The 18,215-nt window shown below is 39.9% G+C and overlaps 1 protein-coding gene across 1 annotated transcript in view; it reads left to right on the forward strand.

The window, feature by feature from the left end:
* LOC131079441 (uncharacterized) overlaps positions 1 to 18,215 on the forward strand; it is a 408,813-nt gene that overhangs the window by 259,334 nt on the left and 131,264 nt on the right. Inside the window, exon 10 of the mRNA XM_058017395.2 lies at positions 16,656 to 16,734. Coding sequence (XP_057873378.2) covers positions 16,656 to 16,734 — 79 coding nt within the window. The remainder of the gene's footprint in view (positions 1 to 16,655; positions 16,735 to 18,215) is intronic.

Below are 18,215 nucleotides of genomic sequence, written 5' to 3' on the forward strand. Positions count from 1 at the left end.
GTTTTCCATGTCTCCTCAGGTAGCACGTTTACCGCGGACCCACCATCTACAATCGTGTTAGTAAGTCTGTAACCAAGAATCTCCATTTCTACTACGGCTGGTGTCCTCCCTACCCCTACTGCCATCAACATAGGGTTAGCGGTCTCCTTTGAGTGGTTCCTTCCTTCCATTTCTTCTCTGTGGCCCGGCGTCTTTTCCCCCTTTGTGGTCTCCTCCACTTGGTTTATTGCTATCCGTAGTTGTGGTAGTGTCTGCAGCAGATCCGCTACACAGACTGGTACGGTGGTTTGTAGCAGCTGGTTCATTATGGTAGCTTCGGAGTCGGCTCGTATGGTCCTGGTAGTTTTGTGGGGTACTGTCTTCCACCGTCCCTCACTCATTTCCCTTTCTACTTCCTTTTGTGCCTCCTTTAGTCTTTCCTTTTCTATACCTAGTTCAGGGTAAGTTAGTTTCCGTGTATGAGACCGAGTAATGGCCAATACTTCTGGTTCTGACCATACTACCTCCAGCATGTTCACGCCTTTCTGTCTTGGACATTCGGCATCTTCGTGGTTGTCCGGTCCGCACCATTTGCAGAGTAGCCCTCCTCGTTGTCCAACACCACTCTGGCAATCTCGTGCAAAATGGCCCCATTCGTTACATCGTCGACATTGTATCATCGGTCTACCTTTTGCATCATATTGGATGCGTCCTTGTGGTGTATTATTATTGCTGCTGTTGTTAGTTCCCCTCCGGTTGTTCCTATAGCCACCTGGTGATGCGTTTGAGTTTGTGTTCTTAGAGGGTGTGGTTGGCGGTGTTGATTGTTCTTGGGTATATAGTACCTGGGCACTCCTTGCTTTCAAGTTGTAGGGGCATTACTTAATGGAATGTCCCAACACTTGGCAAATGTCACAGAAGGTTTTCTTTGGACAATTGGTTTTTGTGTGTCCCTCTAGTTTGCACTCTGTGCACCAGAGGTCCCTGCCCTCCCTACTTTCCTCCTTTTGTGTTCGTATTTCCCGCATCATCCGTCTCATATCCTTCCTGAGTGCCTGTATGGTTTGTGATTCTTCCTCGCTTTCCTGATCACTACTATCCTCATCACTTGTGCACTTCTTGCCTTTTGATGTTTTGCTCTCACTTTCAATATCCATGGCTCTATTGTAAGCGTCCATGAAAGTAGATGGAGGTACTACCTTCATCTTTTTCCTCAGGGATGGTTGCAGACCCTCGATGAAACATCGCTTCTTCAACCCATCAACTAGCGTACTGTCCATTTTTCCAATTAATTCTTTTAGTCTGCAGTGATAGGACCGTATGGTCTCAGTCTTGCCATGTTTAGTGTTGTATATTTCTGCGATGATCTCGTCATCGTCCCTTAGTAGCCGAAACTCCTCCTCAAATGCTTTGGCCAGTTTTTTCCAGGTATCCTTTGCAGTGGTGGGTAGGTCCGTGTACCAGTCAATGGCAATTCCTCGGAGGGTGGCCGGAAATGCTTTCAGCCAATTATCCTCATCATCCTCGCCATTGGCCTGCCATATGGTGACACACGTTTTACAGTGGCGAGCGGTGTCCTCCGATCCTAGTCCATTGAATCGAGGAAGTTTCTGTTTTTCGGGGTTGTGTGCCATCTTCCTCGTACCCCATGAGTTATTCTGGGAATTGTTGAATGATTCAGATGGCGTGGTTGTTTGTTCCCAATTATCATTGCTGCCTATTACCTCTGGGTTGTTGTGACTCCTGTCCCACTCTTGTGTATGTTGTCGAGGACCTTCTGCCAGGCTCCCTCTTTCTTCAACTGGGCTGTTGTGGCTCCTGTCCCACTCTTGTGTATGTTGTCGAGGACCTTCTGCCAGGCTCCCTCTTTCTTCAACTATCCGGTAGAGTTTCAGGCACCTCTCCAGTTGCTCTTGGATGCGTAGGGATCTTCTCACTATGTCCTCTTCGTTCCCTTCTTGTTCCTCCGAGGCTTGTCGGCTTCGATCTTTGTTAAGTGTATTTGACATTAATTGCGGTGGTTTCGTCGTTGCGTGTAGTCCCTCTGCTCTTCTTCCCTTCGGTTCCTTTCTCTATACTGTTGAAGCACTTGCTGCCTCCGTTGCTCCCTTCGTGTGTTCTCTCGTACCTCTTCACGTTCCACAAGTACACGTGCCAACAACCATGGAAGACTACCCAGGAGATCGTGCATGGCCTAGTTCACGTTGAGTTCCGCCCGTACCGTACCAGCCGAGACAACGCTCAATTTCGCTTCTCACTGTACGTATCGGTCCACGGAAACGTTCCACGCATGAATCAGGTCTTGTTTCAACTGATCCTCCCTAGTTACTTCCGTATTATCTTCCATGTCACTGTCTGTCACCAGGATGCTTTGGTCAAATGGATGACCCATTATACTTCCATCCCGCCAGCTTTCCCTCTTGAGACTTGCAGATTAGACTTAGGCAGCAGCGCCAAAATGTAAGTAGCCTAAGTGGATTTCGTTGTAACATACAAAACACCAAGATCCAACTATAATACCAGAGTACAATAAAACACTATCATGGAACCAACAACACATGACACAGTATACCGAGATATATTCATGTAACATAGATGTATATCATATTAATCTCCACTCCCATGTCTCCCCAAATGTGCTACAAGCTTACATATAAAGAGTTTGCGGTTGGTTAGGCCATCAACCGTCAGACAACCAACTACCCCGTAGTTATAACTTAATACTATTGTTTTATTTTAATACATTACCAAAAAGCCTTATTTACTAATTAACTGGCTTACAATTCCTTTTGCTGTCAACCCATGTCTGAAAGAAATGTGGCTATGGATCAAAGGGAAAATTGAGAACCAGTTGGCTAAATGGAATAAGCAGTACCTGTGTATGGCTGCCAGAATGCAGGTTCTTCATATAGTCTCTACTACGCCTTGTGCTGTGCACACCCTCCTCGTCTCCGATAGGGACCCCCCTTACTTTTTTTGCCTTGCTAGCATGAAAGAGAGAGTTGAAACTCATAGGGCTCATAAGATGAAACAAGTGAGATAGGATCCTACTCTAGAATTTCTCAAGGATGGGTTCTTATTAGGTAGAAAGGACTATGCCTTCCACTCTGCAAAGTTTGGTGGTTGGCTTGGGAAAAGGAACAAGCATTGTTGCTAAGAACATTACACATGTTGCAATTATTCAATGAGTCTATCTTGAGTTAGTCCCAAGCTGGATTAGAACAAAGGCAACTTAAATTCAGTGTTTTAAATCCCAAAAGTCACATTATGACTTATTCCTAAAAGTGTTCCGAATGCCTAAGAAAGGCCGAAGTTCACCAAAGCCTCAGCAAAGTGTTGACGTGGCTAAAGTCATGTCGCTACAACTCTATCCGGCCAACACATAATACAATTTACTAGCTGAGTATCCTATCCTCTCTTGAAATAAGGAGATCCCTAATGCTATTTAGATTGATTACTGGGGATGACCTCAATGTTTTGACTGTCAGATCATGAGTGCAGGATAACTCAATGGTCTGATGTGTCTTGTTGGAAACACAAAGGGGACTTACGGTTAGATAGAATTAGTTTTGTTCGTACGGGTTCCCTAACACTCTACAGTCTTGATTCCATTAGATTTTTATCTTTGACATGATGTTGTTTAGGCTTCAACTTTGATAAAAAAAAAAGGAAAAAGTAAAGGGCAAGAGAAAGAAAATATCTAATTAATCTATCTAAGATAGCATATTCAGGAAAAATAGACGGAAACCTTAAAAAAACTAGATTTAACATTATCAGCTAATAAAGCACAATTTTGTAATATCTACTGCAATCTTCGAAGGGATTTGGATTTTCATGTTACTAAACATAAATGCAGAATTTGACATCCATTCATTTGATGTTTAACAACCGAACAAAAGCATATAAATTGGTTCAGACTAACCATGCAGGAGGAAATGGCAATCATCCAATCCTTAATGGTATGAACACTAAGGTTTCTATCAGATATTATCCTAAAAATACTATTTGAAATCAAAATACATAACAGGAAAATTAAAGGGCGAAGGAGACCATGCACTCACAAGGAAACTAGATAGCTTTAATTTCCATTAATTCTGCATAAATTTCGCTAGAGTTTCAGCAACAATCTTAGACTTCTTACAAAATGAGGGAAAAATTATCCCTTATTTTCAAAAATGGATGAATGGCCAAGATTTATTCTTACAAGTGGCCCAGAATCATCCTACAAAGTATGGCTGCCCATACCTATTAATAAGGAACAAAATATCCCCTACCAACTACCAACTACCTAAAAACTACCAACTACCCAACATAAAGTTGCTCCCCAAAAAGTGCACCTGCATGGAGCTCAAAATCTGCAATGACTTTGGGTAGTTGAAAAGAAGTTTAACCTGGAAAAGTGCATTTGGAATTTAAAAGAAACAAATACTTTTTTTAAGAAAGCACTTTTTCCTTTCCCAAGGCAGATTCTTTCACCAAAATTCAATCTCCTCGCGCAAGTACCCTTTCCAGATGTCCCGATTTGCCACGTGCTCTTCCCAAACATATTCTTGAAACCTCATGCAAACCGAGAACAATTCCTTATTAGAGGGAATAGGAGGATTGCGCATTTTGAACCGCGTGCCCTCCAGGTGAGTGTCCACTATCCTCAGCTGCTCGCGCCAATCTGATTAATGATCCTCAAAACGCAGTATATCTACATGTAGCTTGTTGATGCATTCTATGTCTTCCGCAGAGTATTTAGTTTTATCGGCCGTCAGCCTGCCATTCCATCATGATCCTACATCGTCATCTCCCATGCCATCCTTCCATTCAGTGACCAATGCCTTAAGGATATCTTCACCGGTTCTCTCAATACCAGACAAGTCCTCCTCGCACTCCTCCTAAGTTTTTCTGATGATGTCCGCCATGTCCATCTTCATGCAGATAATCCAATACCATTCCTTGAAAGTGTTGATGTCATGGGGATCCAAGATAGTATGCAGTGTGGGAATCTAAACGTGAGTCTAGAAGAGAGCCCTCATGAATGGTTACGCCATGATAATCGTCTCCTAGATTTTGGTGTACTCTTTCTCTACCTCCACCATCTTTAGTCGGGTTGAATGTATTTTGAGTGTTACTTCAAATACATCATCGATGATTCTCTTTCCTCGTCTTAATGCCCCAAATCCATTCTCTGACGGCTTTGGCGATGTCACACACTCCTTCAAATTCAGCTGTAGTTTTTTGTGCCAACACCAATGGAGGAATGTGGGACTCAGCAGTGTGTTGCAGCGGTCTTAACTGGTGATCTATGTATCCCTCAGCCTGCTCAGCACGAGCTCGTTACATATCCCTTTCAGCTGTTATTTCATCTAGCTGCTTGAGCACATTCTGCACAAATCCTTGAATTCTTCCCTCTCCTGCTCTTTGGTTGCTCTCCCTATCAGGATGGATGTGATGCTATAGTTGGTTAATGCAACTTGATCTGCTGGTTTGTTTGTAGGTGGGGCAGCAATATGAATCATTCGATTCCTTTGCTCATCCTTAGTAATCCTGGAGTAAGTTCTTGGCTTTTTTCTTTCCTTCAGCGTTTATTTCTCCTATCCGAGAGAAGATGTCCTGCAGGTTAATCGGTGACTTGACAACCACTTTCTGTTGTGCCCGAGATACTAACCAGTCATGAGGGATGGTTTGTCCTGACGTGACTACCAAATCCCCACTCTGCTCTTTGGATGCCTCAGTTGATTCACTGCCTATCCGTAACTAATCGGACATAGGAGGAGGATTGGGTGCAGTATCCGGTCCTTTACTCACCGTTGAGTTTTCTCCCACCTCACTGAGCAATTGATGTGTAGCTTCTAGTAGTGGCTGCTCCTCAGTTCTACTAGGTTCTTGGGTTCTATCTTCTTCTCTTTCTCCCTCAACCATGGTGTCATCCTTGTTGCCACCTTCTTATTGCTGCAACTCATGTCCTTCCCTTGCATGGGCTCTTGTTTGTCAATTCCTTGATATGGTACAATCTCTCCATCTTCGACTCGATTTTCAGGTCTCTCCAAACCAATGATCCATGTCTCTATTTCATGCTCACTTTGCGTCCGCGAATTATTCGCCTCTGATGCAATTGGATCATTTTGTGAAGGTGGAGTTGGTAGATGATCAAGCTTGACCACATCATCATCCGAATTGGGATCCCTGGATGAGGTAGTAACTTCTGGCCGCCTAATTGATATCTTTTCCCTTCTTGTCCTTTTTGATGTCCGGGTTCCCCTACTGGCCCTTGCCTTCTTTCTTTTCTTTTCAGATTTTTCAACCTCCTCTCTTGGCGCGCATGATGTTCCTTTGTCTTCTGAAGACTGGAAATCTAGACTAAAATTGGGTTCCCTCATGGGTTAGCCTCTCTATTTGCTAGGCTAGCCATTTGTCTATATATCTTCATGGACCCTCCATGACGGCCTCAAAGTCCGTGATTGGGTCCTGAGCCCAATCAATGGCTGGCGGGAGGTCTTTGACTGCCTCATACTCCTGAACTTGCAAGCAATTCCCATAGTCTATTACCTGATCTGGGACCTGGCGGTATTCATAAAGTCGCATTTGCTGAACACTCAATCTTGAGTACCTCATAGTCATCTGAACAATTGCTCTAGTAGTCCTCTATGGACGCCTTAGCCCTGTAATGCCTGCCATAGGCCTTCTTTCCCAATCCAGCAGGATCAAAGTACTTCTTGCGGAAGTGCTCCTACAAGCAATATGATGCTAGCTTGTCGAATGATTCCTCGGCTTGCACAAAATTCTTGAAGTGCACATCAAGGTTGTCTATGATCATTGGGAATGTGAATCCCAACTTCTTTTTGTCCCTGAGTACGTTGCCTGCTGGGTGTGCCTGTCTTGCAACCTCCATGAGGACCAATCTGTCTGATGGGTAACGGGGAAGTCGATACGATGTCCCCTCAAAGCCTGATATTCTGATGTAGGACAATCAAGGGAACTGAATGAACCACGCACCATACTTCCGAATCAATGTGGTAGCCTGCTTTCATAATCTTATGTGCAACCCCCCTTGCATTAATCTGACCATGCGCATTGTAAAAGCGTCATTTACACGCTCATACTGACCAATTGCATACGCAATGTTGTTTTTCTCTCTGAGCTATGTTATAGTAATGCAGCCGAGGGTAGCAGTCATACACTTTCACCTGATTTGGCCCATTCCCAATCTCACCTTTTTTATCAATCTTGGTAGCGGCTGATGCCGAGCAAACATATAGACTAAGTAGGAGGTCATGGTGAAGTACTTTTTCTCCTCGAGCTCAACTAGCTGTGTATGAATGTTGTCGGTGATGATTTGAGCCCAGTCAAACTTAGCCTTCCCACTGAAGACTTGCTTGGTAAAATAGAGCATCCATTCCTCAAATAGGTTGGAGTGGGGAATCCCATGACCTGGCTAAGCAAGGTAACCATGTCCCCATATTCATTGTTAAACTCGCTTCTGCGGGCCTTTTTGCCAATCCTAGTGCTCAAGGCTTTTCTTTCTTTAAACCATTCTTCATTTATCAGTGTTTTGCAGTGACTAGGATTCATGTCATAAGCGATTTGGGCTTCATCAATGATTACTGCAGTGGCGCGATCACGAAGCGGGATATCAAATGTTTCTCCAATAGCCTCAGGTGTGAAGTCAGCCATCACCGTTCCTCTTACCACCACTAATCTGGTTTCAGGCTGGTAGTGCTTGGCGGCTTCAACCACAAGCTCATAATTTTGCACGGTGTCATGTCCCCTTTCTAGAGTGGACATCAGAGACGGAGGAGTTGGCCTATCATTGGAGTCTCGTAGGCTAGCAGAGGTTGATTGGGACTCATTCAGTGCATATAGTGATTGGATTTTGGCTTTACAGGCAGTTTGGAGCCAGTTTGGAGCAGTTCCTAGATTTTAGGGGGTATCCCTAAATTTTAGGAGGTCGTGACAGTTGCCAGTCGTGAGGTTATTCATGACCTTTTAGATGGTTTCAGTTTCAAAGAGATTGGGCTTGTTTCCTAAATTTTAGGAACATCCCTAGATTTTAGGGATGAGACTACCAGTGAATCCTTGATTTCCGACTTCAGTCACAGACAGGTGACAGGATGATTTTAGGGTTTGTAATGTCAGTTGGGCATTTTGTGGCTATTTGGGTTATATTTTTAATATTTCCTAAGTTAGCGTTTAATAATTAAATAAGGCTAAGTTGTTAGCCATTTTGGAGTAATAAGGGGATTTTTGGTCTCATCTGGATGCGCATCCTATTGTGTGATAGCTCGTTGGAAAGATCTTGAAATTCTTTAAATCTTTCTCTTTGGTCTCAGGGCAATTCAGTGAGCGGATTTCTGTCTATGGGGAAAAAGGTCATTTTCTAGTAACATGACCACTTTAAAATAAGAAATTATAACATTTCCACTAGACCACGCCACTTGGAGACAATTAGGGTTCGATTTGCAATTGAGAGGGGTTATAAGGGGATAGGAGCTTCATTCTATGATTATCTTTTACACATTTTACATCTTGGATTTGAGATTTGGCTCTGGAAGAGCTTTTCAGCATCTGGGACGCCAACCCCAATGCCTTGCCTGTTTGGGACGTAGCCCCCAATACAGTGGTTTGGATTTGTTTGCAGCTATTAGCATCTTGGAGATTGTACGGCATTCTTTCTGGAGGTTCAGCAATTCTGACAGAGTTCAGCGTGGGGTTTGGGGTTTCTAACCAGTTGGGTGTACTTGGCAACCATACGGCTGTACCTGGCAGCCACTTTCCTTCCCACGTGCAGCACTTGGAGGGCTGGAATCTTGCCACAACTTCATTCCTAGTTATGTTACTCTTTCAGCATCCAGGTTGGAATTATTCCTGATTGTAATCTTCCTGAAATTATTGGAAATCTTCATCTGGTCAAATATTTGATTTTATATTCAGAAATCTGCCTTGAATCGAATTTGTTTTGGCTGTATATGAACTTCATTTTCAGTACTTTGTTCATGTACTTGTACTTCATTATTTACTTGTTGAAAAATCATCAAAATACAAAAAGAATTCAACCCTTCTGCAACTTCTGTCTATTTCTGAAAGAAAATATTAATAAGCAGGAAAAATCAATTTAAATAAATAAAAATTACAGCAGATTGGTAAAAGAGATCCATCAGGGATCTTTCACACGGCTAGTGGGAAACCACCAGCCTGAGCAATACCACTTTCCAACATGCATCTGGGTTTGCCATATGCATTGGGAGAGTACACCCTATTTCTAAATTCATGAATGTCTATGTGCTCGAGGTCTATATCCCCTATATTGTCTCAAATACTTTGGACTTTTGACTCTTTGATCACTCCTCCCTGATACTAATATTTCATTATTTTGAGCTTATGAGGGATGTTGACTCTGGAGGTCTGCGATGCTCCTGGCACATCGGGTGCCTTTGAAGATTCTGTCACTGGCTTAGGCATTTATCCTGCACACCCGGACACAAATTACGAGACAGGTTTTAATGTGAAAATATGGGTTAGTAGTACCTGAAGATGGCTTTAGCAATAAAAAATTGTTTAAACAACCAAACAACTTAATATTCAAAAATGTTTTGAAACAGGCCTTCTAAACAATTTGAATTCTACGTTGGGGACTAGATGCAATTTGAATTTGAAAATCAGTCGGTTTGGTTAGTTGGTTTGATTAAATTCAAAATGCGGTTTCCTTTGTTGCTGACAATAAAAAGGGGGCAGGTGTTATTGATTTGCACGACTTAGCATTTAAGTTTTCAATCTTGCTTGTGCTAATCGTTTTGAATGTGCATTTTGAAAAGACGATTTTGTGCTCACAATTTCCTAAAGACGAGTTTATGGGAGTGAAACTGTGTCAAGATTCCTAAATTTGTCTCTGTCTCAAATTCCGGCGGGAAGGGTCGATTTTCGACAGTTGAATGCTGATTATATCTTGGGTCGATGACGAGGAGTGTGTGCAAGGCACAGCACAAAGTTAGGTGTTTGGAAAATTTTTGGCATTCCAAGGCCGAAATTTGCCCATGATCTTACAAACATTCAGTATTCGCAATGAAGTATGGAGTATGTCCTTTTTCCCAAAGTGCTTGAAAAGGCCGAAGTTTAATATTTACTTGAGCAAAGTTCGGTGTTTACAAAACTTTTGGCATTCCATGGCTGAGGTTTAGGTCGAAATTCAAGCCAAATTCTTGATTAACCTCCTTTAAACTTTAGTGTTTTCATATAGGTGGGAATAAGCCTTGTTCCAATGATCCTTCCAAGGCCGAAGAAAAGGCCGAACTTGCCAAAGTTCGGTGATGTTATAGTGAATCTGATCTGGCTTATTCTTAATGCTCTTCCTTATGCCAAGGTTTGCTTCTGAGATCAAGCTTTGCAATTGTAAACAATAATAAAGGGCTGAGGGCCAAGGAAAATAAGTTGCAACAAGGGATGAGTTCCTTAGAACTTGGATTATGGCCCTCAAATTTGGTAGTGGTGTATAAAGTCAAATTGTGCTTTAATCCCAAACCTTTTCCTAATGCCGAAGTTTCCTCCTAGTTTCACATTTCATCAAAGTTTGGTGTTTGAAGACTGTAATGTCCCCTTCTCCGCAGTGATTAGTTTAGTGGTCCATTGGCCTATTTCGAAGACCCGTAGGCTATTTGGAAGAGAGAATTAGGGTTTCCAACCTTTGTGGAGTTCTGCACGAGCTTTTTAGGGTTTGTCAGGAGGGAATTCTTCAGTTCTGCTTATGGTTTTCTTCTGGGTTTTCCATGAACTCCAAGGTGGCATAACATGCATTTGATTCTTTGGTGAAGTCGGAACTTACTTTTTTTAGTAAGTTAGGGTTTGGCTGTTTGGTTGACGCAGTTCTACTGAGCTTTCTAAGCTCTTTCTCTGGGTGCAAAGATTATGTTTTTCAGAGTAGTATTTCTTGACTTACTATTTTTAGTAAGTGGCTGTGTTGAGCATTTCTATTTTTAGCAGTCTCAGACAGGATCTTGACTCAGCACAGTTCAATGGTCTTCATTGCACAACTTCATCCTTGATTTTGGTATTAATCAATATTGGAGTTATAAGTTATTTAATTAAATATTAATTCCTTATCCTAAGGTTTGATATTTAATTATTTTTATTACTAATTAATTGTGTTATGGGGCAACTTAGGAAAAATATCTATCTGCCAGCATTATTGGTATTTTCCTAAGTCAATGGCATTAAAAAAGGTGGCATTGAGAAAGATGAAATATTTCATGTTTTTATAATTTATATCGCAAAGTTGTCACCTAGGAAAAAGTTCGAACTTTGCCTAGGGAATTTGGAAAAATTAACGCCATGTCTAGGGGAGGCTATGACATGAAATGAAATTGAATTTCAATGGTTTTGGGTGCCATTTGCATTTGAATTTCAGAGGGAAAAATCTATAAATATAGGTGCTTGGCCTCTCATTTGGAATCAAATGAATTTGCATCGTTATGCTGCCGAATTGGCGATTAAAAATCTGAGCTTCGAAGTGTGGCTTCCTACCTAAGTCTCAGTTTCGTACTTGCAAGATAGTACCTAATTGTGTCCATGTATTCCCAGTGCTATTGGTGAGTGAGTTGCAGATTGTGGAGTGTTCTATTTGGGATTTAAGTGTTTTCTGGTTGCTGGTCGCGGGACTGCTGAAAGTGTATTTTGCTCACACCTCTTGACCAAGCGATTCCATCATTCTGGGTACTGGCTCATCCTTCCTTCCTACCACTGGCGATGCATATTGTAAGTTTTTAGCATCTTATTTTGAGTGTGGATTTTTATATTGCAAATTGAACTTCCCAGGTTAGGTGTTGGGTTTTGTGAATGCATTGGGTGCAAAATAAATATGGGTGTTTCGATGGCTTTCCTTGGGTTTGTTTTCATTGTAGCGGGTATAGCAATTATTTAGAACAAATTTTGGGTGAATTGGGTGAGTAATGAGAGAGTTATGAGCATTTTAGTGAATCCATAGGATGTTGGTTTTGCAATTCCAGCCTGCAGATTTTGATGTTAGCAGAAATTTCATGTTCTTATTTGGATATTCAGCATTACTTTCTTCTCACATTATCTTGATTATTGTAAGGTTAAGTAGTAGTACTACTAACCAATTCTGGTTTGTAACTCTCACCCCACTGAAAAGTGGAAGAGGCTGGCTTGCCGCCTATTTTCAAGTAAATTGTAATTCAGTCCTCCCACTGTATTAAGTGGTCGAGTGATGTCTGAGTGTAATGGTCCTCCCGCTGCATAAGCGGTTGAGTTGAGATTGCTTTGTAATTTCAGTCCTCCTGCTAAAATATCGCAGTTGAGTGATTTGTGCCTTTGTATGTTTCTCTTGGCTGGTTCACTGCTAAGTTTCTTGCATTCCCGCTGGATAAGCGGAAAGGGTTGGCTTTCCGCCCAAGCATTGTATTATTTCCAGTTATTTGAAGCTAATGATCCCCTCAACACTGTATGCTCTCACCTTCCCACATTGGGCACTTGGTGATTAGAAACTTGAAGGGTTGCATTTTCCAGCAAGTTTTCAGTTTATGCTTTCTAACCTTAACGGGTTATTTGTTTGTGGATGATTATTATTGGCCTAAAAAACAAAAAAAATAACTGGGATACTACAGAGACCGAGTCAAAGCAGCCCCTTATCTTATTTACCTTCCAAAGTTTGAAGTCCATCGAATCATCACAAAGCTTGGTGATGGTGCTACAAGAATTACTAGACCTATTTCCAAAAGGTTTTCTCATCCCAAGCTAATAAGATGGCTAAACGTGGTGTTCTTTGCAATCAAAATCAGACCAGAAATTAGGTCTTGAAGCCCTCCTTGATAGTAAACTTTTCCCTTAGTTCTTTCTAATGCCTAGGTCAAAATGATCTTCTAACTCTTGGTTCATGGGACATGATGATGATCAATAGGGCTAAATGTTGTAGAGGGCAAGTCTCCAATAAATGTGATAATAATGAATGAATGATTAGGTGAAAATGTGGCTGATTGTCGAATTAGTTTGTCCATGCAAGGTAAGGCGATTACCAAGGGAACCCGAGAGATGGAAGGATCAAAGAGATAAGGACCCCTCCATGGAGCCAAAGGACGCATGAAGTCTAGTGCATAGATTGAAGGTATGATCATGACCAAATGAGAGGATGAAGATGCAACATGCAGGATTGAATGCGCGATCGCAGAGTAGTGCCAATTATTAATCACGAAGATAAGTACCACCACCATAGTGCATAAGACCAAAGTGATGCCATTCCCAAGGCTCTGGAAGGCAGTGGCAGACATAGAATGCTACAAAAGTATGCAGAAGCAGAAAATGAACAACTGAGAATGATAGATGTTGGATTTATTGTAATAACAACTATTATATTGCAAAATGACTACTTTTGGCCCCATTTAATGCAATTCAAAAGGGGGCTAAAAAGTTAGTTATTTCCCAGCTACCAAATTTAACTTTTTGTGCCTTGGGCCCCATGAATTTTTGTCTTCTAGTGGGATTAATTGAAAATAGTTGAAAGTAGCTGAAAAGGTGGTTGATGGTTGTTGAGATCATTAACCAAAAAGTTGTTAGTATTTATAGAAGGGATATTAGAGCCATTGGATAGATGGAATCCTGGCCATTGATTTAGAATGTAGAATCTATAAAAGGCCAGTGCCTCTCTCATTGTAAGGGGTTAGACAGTTAGAATTTTAGAAGCTAATAGGTTGGAAGTAGCAGTAGTTAGGAGTAGAATTAGAATAGGGTAGGAATTGTTGGATAGGATTTGTTGTAATCGCAGTTAGAACAAATGATTAAATCATTGAAGCATGGTGTTTTACCATTTGCCCTAACCTGTTTGCACGGTTTCTTTTCATTTAGTTGAAGCTCAATGATCTTAACAGTGAAGTGTGAGGGTATTTGATTTGATTTTAGGTTCATACCATTGGAGGCTTGTTGATTGTAGGTCTCTATGCATGGTTAGTTTGAGCCTATTATTGCTCTTAGTTCAACCGTGGGTGTTTTTTTTTGGATTACACCAGAATTGGGCATCCAAATGAATGTTTGTGGCCTAAAAATCTTTTACTTCCCCTTGGAGCTTGCACTATTCCTGTGGAGTTGTGAGTTTATTTGTGGCTAGGCAGGAACTAGTTTATTTGAGATCTGTCTATCTGTAGCCATTACTATCATTGTCCCTAGGATCTCTAGACTCAGTCCTTTTGCCTTTTATTTTCTCCAATTTGAGAAGTAAAGCATCACAAGATTGCCATACCAGATGCAGACCAGCTTGTCAAATGCATAAGTCCCCTCATGTTTACCAGCAAAACATATCAACACTGAGTTATCCTAAGCAAGTCAAATCCTGACAGTTGGAACCTTGAGGTTATCTCGTATGATCAATCTGAATAGCGTTAGAGATTTCCTTATTCAAGAGAGGATATGATACATCAGAATTCTATTCTATTCTTTATATGTAGACCTGTTTATGTCTAATTGATAGAATCTTTTTTTTAATTTATACACTCTTCAATCACACTTCACATCTCTTAAAAATCTTCTAAACAACCTTCCTTTTATATCTTCAAAAGACATGCCTCTTTATGAAGAGTCTTCTCAAACGAAGTGACTTCAAAAGAATCTTTAATATCCTTCTTAAAAGATACCAAATAAATCGCACCTTTTACAAATGATTTAAACACAAGTTAACTAATTAGTTGCACCACACCTTTTTGATAAACTTACTTTGTTTGCTTTCATGAGGATCGTTTTACCATAAACATAAGAGCTGCTCCTTAATCACAATTACTTTTGATAATGCTTTTCTTTAATTTTATCACTGTCTATTAGTTAGACTTCATCACTTTGTAATGCCTTGTAATTACCATCTGTCTTAATAAACAAAGCACTTTCTATTTAAGTACTATTTTTGTCATTTACTGACTGCTTTCTTCATGCTACGTCTAATTTTGTCTTATATGGCTTTTCAAAACATTCGATGTTCTTTAATTTTTCTTAGTCATTGCTTCTTCTAATCTAAATGCAATCGTGCACTTTTTGTCTGTCTTTTTCTGTTTTTCGTCTTATTTGCTTTTGTCTTTTTCTGGTTTGCTGTAGGATATTTGTCTTTAGTTATATGTATCTTTGCCTTTGTTTAATTCTGTTTCTACTCTAATCGCTTAGTAATTTTCTTCAGTGCTTTACCACGTTGGTCCCTCTTTAATCTGAATCATATTTCAATATATTAAAAACATGTTAATAATTGCATCTCTTTATAATCATTGCTGTCATTCTAATTTACCAGTATTAATTATTATTTCCATCGCTGCTCTTAAGATGGTAATTGCTGATAATAATTGACATTCTTCTTCTTCTCGTAGATAGCTATATTGTGTTTTGCAAACATAGTTTGAATATATTGATTTTGACTATGCTTTCACTGATATATGAGCATATACTTCAACCTTTAGCTTGCTCATCTCTCAAAAATTCATCATTAATTGACTTGGTAAGAAACCACTCTAAATCACCAACCATTTGCTGTAGAAAATCATCGTCTGTTCTTTTTAATCAAGCTTGTTGATTTACTGACTTGTTAGTTTAATATTGATTGCTTGTATTACTTGATGCTTTGTTTAGATTCTTTCCTTGGCTGATTTCCACATCTGTAAACATGTATTGCTATCACTGTATATTTATTTACTGATCTATATCATACAATCTCTCCTCAAGTCAATGTCGATTCTACTTGCAACGAAATGGCTCTCTAATGGACGGGAAAGATCACAGTATAGACTTCATCCTTCTTAAATCTTAATGGCTCTATTCTTACAGCTCTTGCACATCAGCTCTTGAACTGAATAGTCTTCAACAACATTCATGTTCACAGCATCCAATCATGTCCTCACAAACTGTTTGTTTATATATTGGTGCTCCATATTTCAGTGATCTAAACTCAAAGCCCTTAATGTCTTCATCTATATCATCAATTTGCTATTGTATTAGCTTGTGGCAGGTCTCTTGCTTCAGCTTCAACACTATGACCCTGAGTCATTTGTGTAGCTGTTCATGTATGATTGTTGTCCACGTATGCCTTTATTTGACATGAACAATTTCTTCCTCAACTTAATCATTAATGTCAATATCTTTCCTCCATTGACAATAATGACAATTTGTCTATGGCATTGTCTACTTACCTACTTGACATCAATGACAACATTTCCAACAGTACCTTCTAAATTGGATAGAGTCAATGACAAATACAGGTTCATGTGCAAGTTTTTAAGACTAGATAGATGAAAAAAAAGAGAAAAATTAATATCATTTTAATTACTTTGTTGGTAGAAGTTTTTCTGAAATCCAATCTGATTTGTGTCTCTCACACTGAATTTGTTTTGCTTGAATTAAATCTCCTAAAATTTAGCTTATATCGTTGCTATGCTAATATGAGTGATGGCTAGATCTCTGAAGATATGCTTACTGTTTTGCTAATTAATATTTTATAAATATGTACATTGGGCTAATGTATCTCTAGTTTGGATATCTCTACTTTCTACCAGGTCGATAATTGTCACTTATGAAAAAGAAAGACTAATGTGAATGATATATCAGTTTGTTGATGGACAATGCAAATTGTTGAATTTTATTATCTCTGGACTTAGTTGTCACTGCAAGTATAGTATTGTGGAATATTTTGAATAATGTTTATGAGTTGCTCTTTGCAGTGATTATGAACTAGTTTTTGCATCTAAACGGGTTCACTACTATGGCCAAGCTGTGGGATTAATTGTAGCAAAAACAAAGGTACGATGTATATTTATCTTAGTAGATCTTTGTTTAAATGTGCAATTTTCTTGCTCTAAATTGTTTAATATTGAACAGGTTACATTTTGTGAATGTTTTAATTTGCTCCTTTCAGGAGAATGCAAAAACAGAGAAAATATGTAAAGATGAATTTTGTATCTTTTTTCAATTCAAAATTATCAAAAAGTGTTCATCATTTGTTTAAGCATGCTCTGGGAGCTTTAATGAGCATTTCCTTGCCTTAAAATTTCCTTGTTTTCTTCATCATCCAAGATTTCATCTTCACACTGCTTGATGCATTGAAAAAATCTTTTTGTTGGAACTGCAAAAATGCTAGCTAAAAATGATGATGCAAACATTAATAATGAGTGCATAGTGTTTTGGAGTAAGCTGTGTGTGTTTATTTGATCGATGTTTCAGGTCACACTCAGTGATCCATCATCAGGAAGAAAAATGCAGTAATGGATTGCAGATAGAGTCTTAAAAAGGTTGCCATGGTTGAGAAAAAAGATAAAAAGTTAAAAAATAAAAGAGAGAAAAAAATAAAATAGGAATAAAAAATAATAAAAAAGAGGAAAGAAGAAAGAAAGAAACTAAAATGACAATGAAAAGAGAGCGAATTTTCTTTTGTAATTTTTTAGATCCTTTTTATGTCTCACATTTTTCAGAATTTGATCAGCACTTTCATATATATATTTTTATTATATTACGCTTATTTAATTAGTAATCTGTGTAGAAAATGCATTAAGATTTCTACAACTACCATAGTAATTGGTCGCACATGATTGTGTCCTTTGTCTAAGTACCAAAACACTTAGCATCATTGAACCACGAAAATGTGTTCCCCCCCAAACCCTCACATTTCCGTGATGAGGATGTCTCCGGGAAGCAAGGACGAGGACAAGGCGTCCCTCCGCCATCCCTTCACTGCCACTGGGATGTCCGGAGACACTAGGGATGTCCAAACATCTCCGAGACGTCTTAGGAATGCCTAGGCATCCCTTGAGCGTCTCGGGGACATCTGGAAGTCTCTTGTCCTAGGATGCCACAAAAAGGCATTTTCTTAAAAAAATCATTTTTTTGGTGCTAGGGTCAAACCCAAATGGGAAGTGGGCCCCATCCATGCCATCTACCCTTTACAAATCCTCTCAAATCCTCTTGTTTCCTCACGTTGGTTTTTGGCCAATCATTCAATGGAGATGGGACAAGCTCAACACTCCCTTGCATATGGCTGCCTATGCATTGAATCCTAAGTTGTACAAGGCTAGGCCTGGTAGAGTTACACTAATTGAAGATGATGAGGTGTAGGCAAAGTTCTTTAGGGGCATTGATAAGATGTATGATCCTAATAATGTTGACATGATTCGCATTGAGTGGACCAAATTCGCCACTCTTAGGGGTTATTTTGACATGGCTTAGATGGATATAGGAACAAGGGCATAGAAGGACCCAATTTTGTGGTGGACTTGTCATGGACAAAA

The sequence above is a fragment of the Cryptomeria japonica genome, chromosome 8 (assembly GCF_030272615.1).
Source record: "Cryptomeria japonica chromosome 8, Sugi_1.0, whole genome shotgun sequence".
Lineage (NCBI taxonomy): Eukaryota > Viridiplantae > Streptophyta > Pinopsida > Cupressales > Cupressaceae > Cryptomeria > Cryptomeria japonica.